The sequence below is a fragment of the Silene latifolia genome, chromosome 11 (assembly GCF_048544455.1).
Source record: "Silene latifolia isolate original U9 population chromosome 11, ASM4854445v1, whole genome shotgun sequence".
NCBI classification, from domain to species: domain Eukaryota; kingdom Viridiplantae; phylum Streptophyta; class Magnoliopsida; order Caryophyllales; family Caryophyllaceae; genus Silene; species Silene latifolia.
The window spans coordinates 26,623,827-26,642,314 of record NC_133536.1 but is presented as its reverse complement, the minus strand read 5'-3'; the positions used below and the strand labels follow the sequence as shown (position 1 = coordinate 26,642,314).

The 18,488-nt window shown below is 39.2% G+C and overlaps 2 protein-coding genes and 1 long non-coding RNA gene across 3 annotated transcripts; all 3 read left to right on the top strand.

The window, feature by feature from the left end:
- The first annotated feature begins 1,024 nt into the window (after positions 1-1,024).
- LOC141611443 (rust resistance kinase Lr10-like) lies at positions 1,025-2,398 on the top strand. Its single transcript, XM_074429976.1, has one exon. The coding sequence runs from the start codon at positions 1,029-1,031 to the stop codon at positions 2,124-2,126; it is 1,098 nt and encodes a 365-aa protein (XP_074286077.1). The 5' UTR covers positions 1,025-1,028; the 3' UTR covers positions 2,127-2,398.
- Positions 2,399-2,896: 498 nt separating this feature from the next.
- LOC141613812 (LEAF RUST 10 DISEASE-RESISTANCE LOCUS RECEPTOR-LIKE PROTEIN KINASE-like 1.2) lies at positions 2,897-5,860 on the top strand. Its single transcript, XM_074432556.1, has 4 exons — positions 2,897-3,960; positions 4,071-4,097; positions 4,192-4,440; positions 4,829-5,860. Exons 1-4 carry the CDS (start codon positions 3,225-3,227, stop codon positions 5,758-5,760), a joined length of 1,944 nt encoding a protein of 647 aa, XP_074288657.1. The 5' UTR covers positions 2,897-3,224; the 3' UTR covers positions 5,761-5,860.
- A 10,455-nt stretch (positions 5,861-16,315) lies between these two features.
- LOC141613811 (uncharacterized) lies at positions 16,316-18,140 on the top strand. The gene is made up of 2 exons (XR_012529277.1): positions 16,316-16,393; positions 17,945-18,140. It is a non-coding gene; the product is annotated as an uncharacterized LOC141613811 (long non-coding RNA).
- Positions 18,141-18,488: the final 348 nt, after the last annotated feature.

The window sequence follows — 18,488 nt, the reverse complement described above, 5'->3', positions numbered from 1 at the left end:
TGTTAGTAGAGTTTAGGACGGAGTAGTCTTTAACTCTTGGCAACCGGAGCAGGTTGCGAGTTGGCTTGTCATAAGAACGGAGTAGTTCTTGTACTAGCTTTACAACCGGAGTAGGTTGGTGTCTTTTATTGTAAGGGTCTTTTAGTTGTCGGAGTAGATCACTAAAAGAAAGCAATAAAAAGGTAGATTGGACGTAGGCACTTGAGTTTCTTGCCGAACCAATTCAAAAATCTCGTGTTCAATTGTTTTACTTTATTTCCGCTGCTCTTTTATTATTGTTTGTCGTGCTTTGCTTAAACCTTCAAGTAGTTCATCATCATATGTCACATTTGGTCTGCAATCCGTATTCCACAAACCGAGACAAATAGCTAAATCAACGATTGTTACTTTCATACTTCAGCAAACATTCATCGTGATACTTGTTTAGTCTTTCAATATTATTCAAAGTATCTTCTCATCTCTCTTGTCCCCGTAACTCACTTTAATTCAATAAAGTTGAAGTTATAAATTTTTAAATAGTACCTAATTCACCCCCTCCCGCTCTTAGGTACTTGAATCCATAAACTCAACAGGATCATTTCAAGACAGATAGTTTCTGGCCGGGTCATTCTGAGTTAGGGTCATATCAGGTCTAGCAATTTGATCAAAATGGGGTCAATTTAGGCTTTCGGTTATATACTTATATTGTGCTTAGTTTGTTCATGACGTCCAGTCCGCTAAGTTTCGTAACATTTACTTCTGCTCCTCCATATCAGTGATTTGGTGATTCATCTGTCATTAGCATGTATAAAGCACACATTCCATAACGAAGACGTCTATGAAATTCATGTTGTTTATTGCATACACATCTGTCTCTTAATTTGCGTTATTAATTCTACTGCAGTAAATAAATTAAGGAGCCTCATCATTGCTGGATCAGGTAACCTAGTGCTACGATCAAATTACATTCCTCTAGTTCTATTTTTCATAATAAATTTCCTGACGATTGTAATGTAAATTTGTTTTCCGCAGCTTCTTTAGCATTGGGGATGGGGATTTTTATTCTCATTGTCTGGTATCTCAGAAATAAGAAATCAAATAAAAAATTTGCTACGTTCTGGAAGTCAGAAGCCAAAACATGCCCCAATGTTGATGCCTTCTTACAAATTTATGGTTCGTTTTCTTTAACAAGACATACGTACAAGAATTTAAAGAAAATCACCAATGATTTCAGCGAGAAACTTGGTGAAGGTGGCTATGCTATTGTTTACCAAGGTAAGTTAAAGAGCGGCTTTCTTGTGGCGGTGAAAGTCTTGAAACAATCAAAGGGAGACGGTGAAGACTTTCTCAACGAGGTAGCTAGCATCAGTCAAACTAACCATGTCAATATTGTCACTCTTTTAGGTTTTTGCTTCGAGGGTAATAAAAGAGCCTTGATATATGAGTATTTGCCGAATGGATCCCTTGAAAAATTCACATATCATGGTGCTGGTCCCAGTAATCAATCCTTACCATGGGAAACACTTCTTAATATCGCCATAGGGATCGCAAAAGGATTAGACTATTTACACCGAGGTTGTAATGCTCGTATTTTGCATTTCGACATCAAGCCTCACAATATACTACTTGATCAAGAGTTTATCCCGAAGATTTCAGACTTTGGCCTAGCCAGATTATGCCCCTTACAAAAAAGTACCATATCAATGATGGAAGCAAGAGGGACTATTGGGTACATAGCTCCAGAGGTATTCTGCAGAACAATTGGAGGAGTTTCCCACAAATCTGATGTTTATAGCTTTGGGATGATGGTTTTAGACATGGTATGTGGTAGAAACAATTTATCTGCAGATCAGCAAAAAAGCAGTGACCTGTATTTTCCGAAGTGGATATACGACAAACTTGAACTGCAGGAGGAAGCTTCATTTCAAGGAACTACAAATGACGAAGAAAAAGCATTGCAGACGAAGATGATTTTGGTAAGCTTATGGTGTATACAGACTTATCCTTCAAATCGGCCAACAATGACTACGGTGGTAGACATGCTACAAGGGTGTCTTGATTCGATACAAATGCCACCCAGGCCGAATTTATCTTCACCTCCAAGATTGGCCTTCAATACCTCAGGAACTATTACACAAACCCAGTGACCGGTCTGACATACACAAGATATTCATCTTTTTCTTGTAGCAATCTAGCTCAACTGGAGGTCTCAAGAGTAGAGTATTGCTGCCGATCCTACCCAACTCATATCTGTAAATCGGATAGTGCAAATTAAAAATAATTACTCTGTATATTTTATTTCTGGTGTTTTTTTATCTGTCCTGCTTGAATTTACTCGCAGAATGCACCTACTCAGTAAATTATTCATCTTTGAGTATATATGTATTGTACCTCATGCTTGTAATGTTACCAAATAACAGCAAAATGCTGGCTTTGTTGAAAACTGTTTGGTCTTTGAACTATGTATTCAAAATGATCTTTCTATTAGACACTAGTGCTATATGCGCGAGCGTAATACATACTCCTGAGCGAGCCTCGTAAAAGACGGGATCTCACACGTTGAGTTAGTCCCACCCTTCTTTAATATTAGTCAATAGTTTGGTTGAAGCAGGGTAGAAGAGTGAGGCATGATAAAATAATAGCTGTACTTTGAATATTTCTCTGGTCAGTAGTCATACTTGCTTTCATTTTTTTAATTAATTAGTAATCATTTCATGAGAATATTAATAAATTATACATATACTATTAAATAAATGTAAGCAAACCAATCAATATCTTGTTTTCTATACACAAATTATGTCACATTCCTTCTCTGTAGGTCCATGATTAGGAAATTTCAGAGAAAAGTATTATGCACTCAGTTTCAAGGGGGGGAAAATTCAGCAAATATGACTAAATTATAGTCTGAATTCCAGAAGTAAAGCTACTTTTCTTAGAAGACAAAATAAAAATGCATATTTTTCAACTATTTGGCTAGGAAGGTGACTGAAACATTTAAGTTCAACAGTTGAATCTTTTGCCAATCAGTTCTGACCAGGGACTGCTTTGTCCCCTATATCGTCCTACCCATATCGAATCCAGACTAAAAAGATGCTGTAAACCATAAAAGGTTGAGTCAATGAAGCATCCGAAATCTGAGAGCTGCATGTTTGTTGATCATAGATTTATAGATGCAAAATCTTGGTAATCTAAAAATCTCTACAGCAAGAAAATTCCTTCTTTTATTTTTATGTAAAGTTTCCTGAATGTTTACCCCTGTATCCTCCCTGCACTTGCGCGCTTTTGCCATTTTTGTCGTTTTTGTTAGATTGCCTTCATCTGATGGTGTTGATGATTCCTATAAGATGTGCTCTTCTGTATTATTTTCATGTGGGAAACTCAAAGATGTAGGGTTCCCATTTTGGGGAGATGGCAGGCCTCAATACTGTGGCCACCCGGCGTTGCAGCTTCAGTGTATTGATTATCCAAGTGGTCGTTTCCCGTATCTGAAAATTGGCCCAAAATACTTGGAAGGTTATAATGTTCTTAACATTACTTTCGCTGGTAATAACATAACTCTTGAACTTCGTGGGGCTCCGGAAAATACTTGTGGTTCTTACGGAAGAGATTTTGGTGGCATACTTGAGTTCACCAGAAAGGTTGAGATTATTAACTTACTTTACAAGTGCAACAACGGGATGGTTCCAAACCGTAGTGATGGCAATGTTACATGCTATGAGAAGTCTTCCAAATTTCCAGTTTATTATCGGAACAATAATTCAGCCCAAGGCAAATATGCATCTTGCAACTCTGCTCCGACTCCAGTCTTAAGAAAAGAGTTTGATCTTTATAACAAGGGTAATAATACAAACGTTTCTCAGATCTTATATAAGGGGTTTGAAGTGAATTATGCGTATCCCTTAGAATGTGTCAAGTGTTATAAGTCTGGTTGTATATGTGGCACATCTTCGCCTTCAAAATTTGTGTGCCTCTGCAAACAAGGTATGATTATGCTTCATTATATTTGTAGTTTGTCCCTTGCGCTGTTTGGAGTCGGAGCCTCTGGTGTATGTTTCTTTTTCTCGATTCTAACTCTTTCAACCTCATTATAGGGAAATGGAAGCTCGCTCTTGCAATAGGTACGAGGTTATCAACTATGCTCATCAAAACAGTGATTTTTTCTCATAATTTACTTAATATTTGCAGAATAACTGTAAGGTTTCACTTTTGCAGTCATTCCAGTAGGTTTATTTATCCTGGCAGCACTCAGTATCAGTCTCTGGTATTACAAGAAACTCAAGTTCGGTTCACCAATGTTGCTGTCAAGGGCAATTTCCTTTGATCCTGCTACACCAGACTTCGAAACTGGCAACTCATTCCATGGTGTAGCTGTCTTTTCTTACACTGAGCTTCAAGAAGCCACCAACAATTTCGATGACACCCGGGAACTAGGAGATGGAGGCTTTGGCATCGTTTACTATGGTAAAACATTCTGTACAAATTATTACCCTAGTGTTTCAATGCACCGATCCAAGGTAAAGTCGTGATGTAGGTAGTCTTACCTCTATGATGAAGTAACAAATACGCTGTTACCAGATGACCCATAATGAAAATTGCGGACCACTTCATAATATAAGAAGCACAAATTCTCATGCTTTAAAAATCTGTGAATAATCTGCTTGGGTATTACTTGACCCGTGTTCAGCTTGTGACGGATATGCCCGTCTTCAATGAGACTTGCTGTATAAGAAGGGCAGACAGCTTTGTCAGCGTCTTTTGCTTTAAAAATCTGTGAATAATCTGTTAACAGGGAGAAAAATAATCATCTAGATTTTCGCCAAGACGGTTGATTTTGGTTCATTTTATTTAGGTAAACTAAAAGATGGAAGAGAAGTAGCTGTGAAGCGTTTATATGAGAAGAACTACAAGCAAGTTGGACAATTCATGAATGAAATTGAGATCCTTACGCGACTGCGCCACCCAAATCTTGTCACACTTTACGGGTGTACATCTAGGCACAGCCGAGAGCTTCTGCTTGTCTATGATTACATTTCCAATGGAACTGTTGCTGATCACTTACATGGTAAACGATCAGAATCAGGAGGACTCACTTGGGAAATCCGGATGAAGATCGCCATTGAAACCGCCAGTGCACTATCATATCTCCATACATCTGAGATAGTACACCGGGATGTGAAAACAACGAATATTCTCTTAGACAGCAACTTTTCTGTCAAGGTAGCAGATTTTGGCCTCTCGAGACTATTTCCTTTAGACATGACTCATGTCTCGACTACACCACAAGGGACTCCAGGATATCTCGACCCTACGTATCACAAGTGTTACCAAGTGACTAACAAGAGTGATGTCTACAGCTTTGGTGTAGTCCTTGTCGAGCTGATATCTTCGTTACCTGCAGTTGATATCAGAAGGAAGGAAGACGAGATAAACTTATCAGACTACGCAATGAAGCGAATCCAAAGAGGCTTGATAAATGAGTTGGTTGATAAAAAACTTGGATATAACGCGGATTTCAAAGTCAAGAGGGCGATAAGTCTTGCTGCAGAACTCGCATTTCAGTGCTTGCAACAAGAGAAGGAAGTGAGACCCAGCATGGCTGAGGTTCTTGAGGCCTTGACGCGGATTGAAGAGTTGGATTACGAAGCATTGGAAGCAGTGGAGAAGAACGGAAAGAAGATTTCAGTAATCAAAGATGATGGCATTAGGCAACTTCCACCTTCGCCAAGCTCTGTAATTGACAATTGGGCTATGAAGTCTATTGCATCTGACCCAAGTAGCTAAGCTCTTTCGTCTATGGAGTTTTGTAAGAGTGACATTATCATGAAAATTGAAGACACATTTGTAAAACGTAATTTATTTTCTCAGTACGTTTTTTTTCTTATGAACGCAATACTTTTTTTCGCAGGACATGACTTTCTGTTTTGGAGTGGGGGGTGTTCTTTAAGGTTTTGAAAATAGGGAGTTTGTTCATAGTTGATACTCCCTATTTGTGATTTAAAATAGGGTAAATAATATATTAAGAACTTTATTACTGTATGAAGAATATACTTTCATGGTTGTACTTAGGTATTTCATGTTTGTATTGTTTTATAATTTCATATTTGTATTTTAATTACTTTGATAAATTGTACTAATAAAAAATAAAATGACTCATTGACGTGTGCGCGATTTTTTTTATTGTGGATTAACAATTTAATGTAATTCTTGAGGCAATTATTTCTGTAAGTGAAAATAGTTTCTCTATTAAGTCTCATAGTCAATCATCATATATATTTCTCTAATGCAGTTGTCAAGCTTGCTAATGTGTCATCTCAAAATTTAATTGTAGTCTGATGTGGCAGGAATATAAGGGGTTAGAGTGCTGGCCAAAAAAAAAGTAAACTAACTGGGATGAGAAGAATACGTAGAATATGGTATCATTAAGAGAATATTCCATTTTATTTAAAAATTACACTTTCAGTAATTGCAGTTAATACTTAGAAGGAAGGAATATAGGAGGTTTTGATATGTTGCTAAAATCATGGAAATTCATTCCAAATTTAACTTGATTATGTAACTTAATTTCCGTAATTACAGTTAATTAGTTGCAGGATTATAAATACTCATTGCCATACAAACCCCAATCAGGCAATCACCCTCCATGAGTCACAAATCACAAAAACTAAACACCAATTATAGGATCATTATGGCTTTCATTGGTACATTCGTTGGCTGTTGCCATACTTCAATCCGTTTTCATATGTTACTCGAAAGCAGACATGCTGAAAATAACCAAGTTACTACTACTCACCGAGATCGATTAACTGAGCAACGAAACATGCAGCATTAATCCTCGCCGGCGATCAATATTCTATCCTTTGTAACTATACCTAACTTTTGGAAAACATTAAAATCCAATTTTTGGAAATAAAAAATGGAGAAAGATAGATAAATTCATGCGCATCTTTGTTTTTGTGAGTTTAATTTTTGAATTGCTAATAATGGCATTGAAGTGATAGTAGGCAACTGATCATGCTCTTTGCTTCTGGGTTTTCTTATATGATCATGTTTGTTAATTGTGAGGTTGAGCGCTTGGTAGTCATTAAGAGTTTTTTTGGATGTTCAATGCTTATAATGCGCCTCTTCGTTTTTAATTAGGTCGGCATACATATTTGTATTAATTTAATTCACATCATAGAAAAATTAACACGTTATTAGTTATTATATGTCTTTTGTTATATATTTTTATTTACAAAAACTTTAGTGTAAGACGGTCTTACGTTATAAGACGGTCCATTTTGATAAGAAAATTATATGTAATTAAACAATATGAGTTGTTTTTTACACAATAAATCCGTCCAACAGTATAATACCGTCTCACACAATAATAGGATCCTACATCTTGTTGTACAGTAGCATTGTACAGCAGACCCATATATTATATATATCTATCTAAGCCCAATAAAAATAAAAACAAATTCTACGCATCTCCTTTTTCCCTAATTCTGATTTCTTTTCAGTCAACAAACCCTCTTCTTTCCCTTCTCTAAATTTCTCTTAAACGACAGTCGACAAATCTCTCTTCTCCATAATTTTGATTCTAAAATGGTGAAAGGAAGCAATTTACATCATCATCAAGGAGGAAAAACGCATCTAACAATATTTCCTGAACGAGAAGCAATTTATATCATCATCAGGAAGGAAAAATGCATCTAACAATACTTTGAGGTAAATTTCTACACCAATCATACGAACTATTATTAAAAGAATACGAACTAAAAAATACGAGCACCTAAGAATACGAGCTATTAAGATAAGAATATGAGCTAATGTAAAAAGAATACGAGCTTAAAAGGATCACGAACTTAAAAAAACGAGCACATAAGCATACGAGCTATTAAGATAAGAATACGAGCTAAAGTAAAAAGAACACGAGCTTAAAAGGATCACGAGCTTAAAAATACGAGCACATAAGAATACGAGCTATTAAGATAAGAATACGAGCTAATGTAAAAAGAATATGAGCTTAAAATGATCATGAGCTTTAAAATACGAGCACATAAGAATATGAGATATTCAGATAAGAATACGAGCTAATGTAAAAATAATACGAGCTTCAACTATTTTCATGCATTATAAATTTTGGATAAAAAAATTCCTTCAAGATGATGCTCAGTTTCGCATAGTCAATTAATTATAATAATTTAAGGGAGAAGATGATTCATTAGCTGGATGATGGAGGAAGATGAAGAGAAGTTAGAAAAATATGGAAACAGTCAGAGAGAGAATGAGGATTAGATTGAAAATTGAATTATGTTACCCTTTTTTTTGCAAAAAATATTTGAAAAAAGACTAAAATAACCTTGGATGTACAATGCTCATTGTACATCAAGTTGTATAGTGTTGGAACTGCGATAAATGTTATGTAGGTATCTTTTTAAAAATAAAATAAAATTGAAGTTTTTAGCCCAACTTTTCAATTTTTTATTGACCAAGTCTTCTAATATACTCTCTGACAATAATTTTGTTGTAAATCTATTTTATATATTGTAAAAATTGTCCTACGGCTAATTAAATATGAAAATTACAATTAAAATAAGTGTCGGTTTGACCACATTGAAATTTAACTAAAATTATCACGAAAATCGCATAAAATGATACAAAAGAGTAGTCTCTCAATGATTTAGCGTGAGAACGTTTTTTTGCAAGTGTTTATGTAACACCCCGCGCTTTCCTTATATTTTTAAATAAACTTTTAAGTAATTTTTATTAAATAATTATTTTTTTTAAAGCTTATTTTCATAAAATATAGCCGTAGCCGTGTAACGGTAATAATAGTGTAGATTTTAATAATATTATTCTCCGACTCGAGTTATAGTAGACTTGGGACGAAAATTCTAGTGGATACCGACTCATTTTGAGTTATTGGGCTTAACTTGACTCATGGGCCTTTTTCCCCTCTTTTCTCTACACAAAACCTCACCTAAACCCTCACAACTTCATCTCCCTCACTTGTAATTTCTGAAATTTCCCAACAACCACCCCACCATTGTTGAACCTTCCCTTACTAACCCTAAAATCACCATATCTCACTCAATTCTTCACCAATCTAGTTCCTTTTCGCGCCATTCTCTTCCTTTTCTCATTTCCCTTCTTTCTAAGTAAGAAAGTTGCCACCTTTTCCTCTATTTCGAAATTCTCATCTTACAAGGATGTGGATTCTTGACTTAATACCTTTATTTTTGTGTTTAGGGGAGAACTTGGACAACCCGGAGGAGGATAGCTACATCATTGACGAGTCTTTAGAAGATTGAAGTGCAAAAAGGTAACGGTGATGGGTTACTCGACTTTTATGTTAAAATTGTGTGAATTATGTAGTATTAAACTCATATGAATGTTAAATTTGGTGTCTTTCATGCCTTGTGGTGATTTGGTGTTGAGTAGATGACTTGTATGATGATTCTCATATGTTTAATGAGTAATTTCATGCCTTGTTCTAATATGGTGAAATATGTGTTTGTCTTAAAGGAATCCTCTCATAATTACATGATTAAACTTCATTTTAATGATTAATGAACAACCCCATATGTTAATTACATCTTAAAAGTGGTAATTTTATGAGTATTCATCATATTGGAGAAGTATGAAATGATTAAATGAAAGATGGTTGAATTTGGAAGACTTTAGATGAGTGTTTGATGCATTCTCGCGACAGAGATCCTCTCTGCGCGGTGGGCGGCAGCCGGCCTACCCAACCGGCAGCAGCGTCATTGCAATTTACGGGTGTTAAAAGTTGGAATTTAAGTCTTTGTAATCCTCTGCCGGTGGGCCGGCAGCCGGCCTACCCAACCGGCAGCGCGTACTTGAGATTTTAGTGTCTTTTTATAATAGGGTGTATCCCCCGGTGGGTATTTGAAATGGTCAACCGCAGAGAATACACAATGTGAAATGTTGAAGTTATTTAACTATAGCCTGGATCCTCGCCGGTGGACTGCAGCGCCACCCGGCGCAGAGAGTACACATTGCATGTTTTTGACCTTATTTTCCTTTAGCTTGAATCCCCCGCCGGTGGACCGCAGCGGCCACCCTACAGAGAATACACCCTCACCTAATTTTGACATTTTTCACTATAGCATGAATCCTCCGCGGTGGGCGGCAGCGGTGCCCACACCGGCAGAGAGTACCCGATGTTTCTCATACCTTTATACTTATGCATGTTTCACATGAATTGTTTACGTTATGTTTGTTCAATCTTTTCCACTCGTATTTGTGACCCGAGTGTGACGTTTTACATTGTGAGACTACTCGACTTTCCCTATTTATTTGCCCTCGGACATTGGGTCACGGTTAGGTGCCATTGTTTCCGAGTTGGGCTATTTTTCCTTCCGCCTTTTTCGGACCGGGGGTCACGGTTAGGTGACAAGGTTCCGCTTGAGGTTACTCGACTTTCGGGCACGGTTAGGTGTACCATATTTCGAGTCTTGGATACGATTTGGTATCGTTTGTCGATCGGGTGTCGTCCATCCCGAGAGTCCGCCAGGTTTAGACTAGGACCGTATTATGATCGTCGTCCTACCAAGAGGTTGGAGTCTAGAGGGTTGTCTTGTTTGAGTCTATACTTTGTAATTTGTCTTACATTTGAGTTGAGTCAATATTTGACCGTTGGACCTAATTATTCTTCTCACATTTATGCATAACTACTCTTATTGCATTTTGTATACTAATCATGATCCTCTCGTCACCGTAAGTATTCATCCTCATGCTTGTTTGTTTAATTACTTTCCTGATTACTTGTATTTTGACATATTGTGGCTGGGAGAACCCTGAGTTACTCCCCACTGACTGTGGCTTTCATATTTATTATGAATGACAGGTTGGTGATGAAGCTTAAGTGGGCAAGACCGTGTGAGCTAGCGAGTTCTTACCTTGGACCTTATTTAGTTATCACATAATAGACTCACCTACTTTTCGAATCTATGTTAATTCGTGGGATATCTTTTCCCAAATAAATAGACTTGTTTTGTAAACTTAAAGCTAACTATCTAAACTTATTTATCGTGTTGGTGATACCTCGCGTTGGACTTCATTAGAAGTCTTAAAAGTTTTAAAAATCTCGTGTTTCCGCCACGATTTACTAGTTATATTTAGTTGCCTCATCGAGGGGTGTCACAGTTGGTATCAGAGCAATATTGCTCCCGACGCACACACGTGTACCCCAACTTAAACTTCTCACTTGACCTTGAATAATGAATGAGAGATGGGTAGAATTAAGGACCTAAGTTGGTAGCCTTTTTGTGTATGTTTTGTGTTAGGTTCTAACTTGTTTGCTCTTGTGCAAGATGGCACGACCAACCCAAGTGGAAAATGCTATCATGCAAGCCCTCACTCAAGTACTTGCTAATCAACAAAATGCTCAACCCGCTCCCCTTGCACCCGAGGCTAACCGTCAAGGAAGTTATGCTTGGATTGCAAGTCAACTAGCAAGGAACAAGGCTAAGACCTATGGTGGTGAAGTGGATCCCGTTGCTCTCTCGGAGTGGTTTCGTGATATGGAGAAGAACTTCTCTCTCTTTGATGCCCGAGAGGAGGACAAGGTGAGATTAGCCTCTCATTTTCTTGTGAAGGAAGCCGATAGGTGGTGGACTTTGACCGGTCCTACCGCTACTCAAGACCCCAACTTTGATTGGAGCCGTTTCAAGTCACTTGTGGAGACTCGCTTCTACCCTAAGGAGCTCAAACAACAAAGATTGAAGGAGTTCATGGACTTCAAGCAAGGGAAGCTATCAATTCAAGCCTACACCGACAAGTTTAATGAACTTGCTCATTATGCCTCCAAGTTCGTGAAAGATGAAGAGGATCGTGTCTACTTCTACAAGAACAAGTTGAATCCTAAGGTGGAAAGCATGGTGAGAAGAAGCTCAACTACCTTTGTGGAAGTTTATGATGATGCCATTTGGGCCGAAAGCTCTTTGAAGGCCATTGAAGAAGATTCCAAAATCCACTCCTCTTCTCATTCTTACCGTTCTAACTTTCATGGCAAGAGACCATTTGTGCCTTCTACTCCGAACTATGCCAACAAGAGAAGGTTTGTGCCAAGGATGCAAGACCATGGAGGACAAGGACCCAGAGTTCAAGAACCTAGAGGACAAGTTCCCTCACCAACTAATGAACTTGAGAAGGACCGTAAGTGCTACCATTGTAGACAAGCTCTACACCCCGGAGTTGGATGCTATGGCAAGCCCTTGACTTGCTTTCATTGTAAGAAGCCCGGACATCGTGTTGCCGATTGCCCCGAGAAGAAGAATGCTCCTACTCCAAATGCTAGGCCAAGAGGAACTATCTTTGTCATGAGTCGAGCCGAAGCCGCCGCTCATCCCGATATCATTACGGGTATGTTCTCAATTTTTGACCAACCTTGCCTCATTTTATTTAATACCGGCGCATCTTTATCTTTTATATCTTCCAAGTTCTTGGAAAAACTAGCCATTGAGCCTATTCCTAGTGAGGAAACTTCTATATCCTTACCTTCCGGAGAAATGTTCTCTTGTTCCCTCACTTTCTCCGACATTCCTATCTCTATTTCGGGAACCTTATTCCCCGCTAACCTACTTCGTTTTCCCCTTGAGGAATTCGATGTAATTTTGGGTATGGATTGGTTGTCAAAGTATGATGCAAGATTCGAGTGTAGAGACCAAAAGATTCGCCTCAAGAGTCCGTTAGGCACTCGTGTGTCCTATAGAGGAGTCCGTTCCCAAGAAGGTGTGAAGTTGATTTCCGCTTTGAAGTTGATGAGTATGAGGAGGAAAGGTTACCAAATCTTTCTTTGTGTGGTGACTTCGACCTCCCCTTCCTTACCGAAGATCGAAGAAGTGCCCGTGGTTCGTGAGTTTGCCGACGTCTTTCCCGAAGAATTGCCCGGAATTCCTCCCGAGCGAGATGTTGAGTTTTCTATCGACCTTGTACCTGGAACCGGACCGATTGCTAAAGCCCCGTACCGTATGGCGCCAACCGAGTTGAAGGAGTTGAGAAAGCAACTTGATGAGATGATTGAGAAAGGATTCATTAGACCTAGTGCCTCGCCTTGGGGTGCTCCCGTTCTCTTTGTGAAGAAGAAAGATGGATCCATGAGACTTTGCATTGACTACCGTGAGCTTAACCGTGTTACCATCAAGAACAAGTATCCTCTACCAAGAATTGAAGATTTGTTTGATCAACTCAAAGGTGCTTCTACTTTCTCCAAGATTGATTTGAGATCCGGTTATCACCAAATCCCCGTTCGTGAGTCCGATATCCCTAAGACCGCCTTTAGCACGAGATATGGACATTTCGAGTTTAAGGTGATGCCCTTTGGTTTAACCAATGCCCCTTCTATCTTCATGGACCAAATGAACCGGACTTTCAGTGAGTTCTTAGACAAGTGTGTTGTGGTCTTCATCGACGATATCCTCATCTTTTCCAAGTCCGAAGAAGAGCATGCCGATCACCTCCGTATCGTTTTGGGAATCCTCCGTCGTCAAAAGTGGTTTGCCAAATTCTCCAAATGTGAATTTTGGTTGTCTAAGGTGTCTTTTCTAGGTCATGTGATATCTAAGGATGGTGTCATGGTAGACCCTTCGAAGATTGAAGCCGTGATTGAGTGGAAGAGTCCAACCGATGTTGGTGAGATCCGTAGTTTCTTGGGTTTGGCGGGTTACTACCGTCGCTTTGTGAAAGATTTTTCCAAGCTTGCTAGACCGATGACTCAACTTTTGAAGAAAGAGACCAAGTTTGTGTGGACCGAAGCTTGTGAAGGTGCATTCCAAGAGTTGAAGAAGAGGTTGACTACCGCTCCCGTGTTGACCTTGCCCGAGGATGGAGTTGATTTTGATGTGTTTTGTGATGCTTCTAAGATGGGTTTGGGTTGTGTTCTTATGCAAAATAGAAGAGTTGTTGCCTATGCTTCGCGACAATTGAGAGTTCATGAGGTGAACTATCCCACTCATGATTTGGAGTTAGCCGCCATTGTTCATGCTTTGAAGATGTGGAGACACTACCTCATTGGAGTCCATTGCCGTATCTACTCCGACCATAAGAGTTTGAGGTACATCTTCACCCAAAAGGATTTGAATATGAGACAACGACGATGGTTGGAATTGGTGAATGATTACGACATGGAGTTGTTGTATCATGAAGGTAAGGCAAATGTGGTTGCCGATGCCCTTAGTAGGAAGTCTACTCATTCCTTGAGTGTCATTCGTGTGCTCCCCGACGACCTTTGTGCCGAGTTTCGTAAGCTAAGTTTGCAACTTGTGGAGAGTGGTTTTGATTATCTTGGTGCTATGGTTGCCGAGCCCGTTCTTCACCGTGAGATTCTAGATAGCCTTGTGGACGATGCTACATTTAAAAGTTTTCAAGCCAAGCTTCTTGAAGGGAAAGCAAAGGATTGTGAGATTGACGCTAGAGGTTACCTCCGTTACCGAGGACGCATGTATGTGCCCGATGCCGTTGACTTGAGGAAGAGAGTTCTAGATGAAGCTCATCTATCCCCTTATTCGATTCACCCCGGAGGAGACAAGATGTATAAAGATTTGAAGCTTCAGTTTTGGTGGCCTAACATGAAGAATGACATTGTGTCATATGTTGGAAGATGTCTTACTTGTCAACAAGTGAAGATTGAGCATAAGAGACCCGGTGGTTTCCTACAACCATTGGATGTTCCTTTATGGAAGTGGGAGTCCATTTCCATGGATTTTGTGATGGCTTTGCCTAAGACCGTTGGTGGAAAGGATGCCGTATGGGTTGTTGTGGATAGGTTGACCAAGTGTGCTAGGTTCATCCCTATCAAAGAAACTTGGAGTTTAGACCGTCTTGCTAGTGCTTATGTTGAAGAGATCGTTCGTTACCATGGTGTTCCTAAGGAGATCGTTTCGGATCGTGACCCGAGGTTTTGTTCAAGATTTTGGAAAGCTTTGCAAGATGCTATGGGTAGTAAGTTGTTGATGAGTACCGCTTTTCATGCCGCTACCGATGGACAATCCGAGAGGACAATTCAAACTCTAGAAGACTTGTTGCGTGCTTGTGCCCTTGATTTTCATTCTAGTTGGGAGAAGAGCTTACCTTTGGTGGAATTTTTTTACAACAATAGTTATCATGCTTCTATCAAGATGGCCCCTTATGAAGCCCTTTATGGAAGGAAATGCCGTAGTCCTATTTGTTGGGACCAAGCAAGTGATGTTCGTGATCTAGGACCCGACAAGTTAGCCGAGACGATTGATCAAGTGAAGCTCATCCGTGAAAGAATGAAAGCCGCCCAAGATCGACAGAAATCTTATGCCGATGTTCGCCGTCGACCCTTGGAGTTTGAAGTTGGAGATAAGGTGTTCTTGAAAGTGTCCCCGATGAAAGGAGTAAAGAGATTTGGAGTTAAAGGGAAGTTGAGTCCAAGTACACATTGACCGACCGTATGAAGTGATAAAAAGGATTGGTGCCGTGGCTTATAGATTGGATTTGCCCCCGAGTTTGGGTAAAGTTCATGATGTCTTTCATGTTTCTCAACTTAGGAAGTACATTAGCGACCCTATTCATGTGTTGCAAAATGAGATTCCCGAGCTTGAGCCTAGTCTTTCTTTCGAGGAGAGACCGATTCGTATCTTGGATAAGAAGGAGAAGAAGCTAAGGAGCAAAGTGGTGCCCTTGGTGAAGGTTTTGTGGAAGTGTGGTGATGTAGAAGAAGAGACTTGGGAGCCAGAGGCTTCCATGCGTGTCAAGTACCCTAGTTTGTTTTCTTAAGGTAATACCTTTTCGTTTCAAGTTTCGAGGGCGAAACTTTTTAAAAGGTGGGATGATTGTAACACCCCGCGCTTTCCTTATATTTTTAAATAAACTTTTAAGTAATTTTTATTAAATAATTATTTTTTTTAAAGCTTATTTTCATAAAATATAGCCGTAGCCGTGTAACGGTAATAATAGTGTAGATTTTAATAATATTATTCTCCGACTCGAGTTATAGTAGACTTGGGACGAAAATTCTAGTGGATACCGACTCATTTTGAGTTATTGGGCTTAACTTGACTCATGGGCCTTTTTCCCCTCTTTTCTCTACACAAAACCTCACCTAAACCCTCACAACTTCATCTCCCTCACTTGTAATTTCTGAAATTTCCCAACAACCACCCCACCATTGTTGAACCTTCCCTTACTAACCCTAAAATCACCATATCTCACTCAATTCTTCACCAATCTAGTTCCTTTTCGCGCCATTCTCTTCCTTTTCTCATTTCCCTTCTTTCTAAGTAAGAAAGTTGCCACCTTTTCCTCTATTTCGAAATTCTCATCTTACAAGGATGTGGATTCTTGACTTAATACCTTTATTTTTGTGTTTAGGGGAGAACTTGGACAACCCGGAGGAGGATAGCTACATCATTGACGAGTCTTTAGAAGATTGAAGTGCAAAAAGGTAACGGTGATGGGTTACTCGACTTTTATGTTAAAATTGTGTGAATTATGTAGTATTAAACTCATATGAATGTTAAATTTGGTGTCTTTCATGCCTTGTGGTGATTTGGTGTTGAGTAGATGACTTGTATGATGATTCTCATATGTTTAATGAGTAATTTCATGCCTTGTTCTAATATGGTGAAATATGTGTTTGTCTTAAAGGAATCCTCTCATAATTACATGATTAAACTTCATTTTAATGATTAATGAACAACCCCATATGTTAATTACATCTTAAAAGTGGTAATTTTATGAGTATTCATCATATTGGAGAAGTATGAAATGATTAAATGAAAGATGGTTGAATTTGGAAGACTTTAGATGAGTGTTTGATGCATTCTCGCGTACAGAGATCCTCTGCCGGTGGGCCGGCAGCCGGCCTACCCAACCGGCAGCGCGTCATTGCAATTCTGGGTGTTAAAAGTTGGAATTTAAGTCTTTGTAATCCTCTGCCGGTGGGCCGGCAGCCGGCCTACCCAACCGGCAGCGCGTACTTGAGATTTTAGTGTCTTTTTATAATAGGGTGTATCCCCTGCCGGTGGGCGGCAGACGGTCAACCAATGCAGAGAATACACAATGTGAAATGTTGAAGTTATTTAACTATAGCTGGATCCTCTGGCGGTGGACCGGCAGCCGGGCCACCCCCGAGAGAGTACACATTGCATGTTTTTGACCTTATTTTCCTTTAGCTTGAATCCCCTGCCGGTGGACCGGCAAAGCCACCCACAGAGAATACACCCTCACCTAATTTTGACATTTTTCACTATAGCATGAATCCTCGCCGGTGGGCGGCAGCGGTGCCCACACCGGCAGAGAGTACTGATGTTTCTCATACCTTTATACTTATGCATGTTTCACATGAATTGTTTACGTTATGTTTGTTCAATCTTTTCCACTCGTATTTGTGACCCGAGTGTGACGTTTTACATTGTGAGACTACTCGACTTTCCCTATTTATTTGCCCTCGGACATTGGGTCACGGTTAGGTGCCATTGTTTCCGAGTTGGGCTATTTTTCCTTCCGCCTTTTTCGGACCGGGGGTCACGGTTAGGTGACAAGGTTCCGCTTGAGGTTACTCGACTTTCGGGCACGGTTAGGTGTACCATATTTCGAGTCTTGGATACGATTTGGTATCGTTTGTCGAATCGGGTGTCGTCCATCCCGAGAGTCTGGCCAGGTTTAGACTAGGACCGTATTATGATCGTCGTCCTACCAAGAGGTTGGAGTCTAGAGGGTTGTCTTGTTTGAGTCTATACTTTGTAATTTGTCTTACATTTGAGTTGAGTCAATATTTGACCGTTGGACCTAATTATTCTTCTCACATTTATGCATAACTACTCTTATTGCATTTTGTATACTAATCATGATCCTCTCGTCACCGTAAGTATTCATCCTCATGCTTGTTTGTTTAATTACTTTCCTGATTACTTGTATTTTGACATATTGTGGCTGGGAGAACCCTGAGTTACTCCCCACTGACTGTGGCTTTCATATTTATTATGAATGACAGGTTGGTGATGAAGCTTAAGTGGGCAAGACCGTGTGAGCTAGCGAGTTCTTACCTTGGACCTTATTTAGTTATCACATAATAGACTCACCTACTTTTCGAATCTATGTTAATTCGTGGGATATCTTTTCCCCAATAAATAGACTTGTATTGTAAACTTAAAGCTAACTATCTAAACTTATTTATCGTGTTGGTGATACCTCGCGTTGGACTTCATTAGAAGTCTTAAAAGTTTTAAAAATCTCGTGTTTCCGCCACGATTTACTAGTTATATTTAGTTGCCTCATCGAGGGGTGTCACATTTATGTTCGAGATTCATGTCAAAGTCAAGTATATAGGCTAAACTTTTACTCCCTCCGTTTCAATCTTATCTTCATAAATACAAGATCATTTAGAGCAATTCTATGCGTCCACGTCAGCAAATCCGGGTTTTTTTTGGGAAAAAATGGTGAAATGCGGGACCCACAGAAAAATTAAGGAATTAATTAAGAAAATTGACGTTGTTGATGTTTTGAACGTTACTTTTTTGTACGGAAATAATTACGTT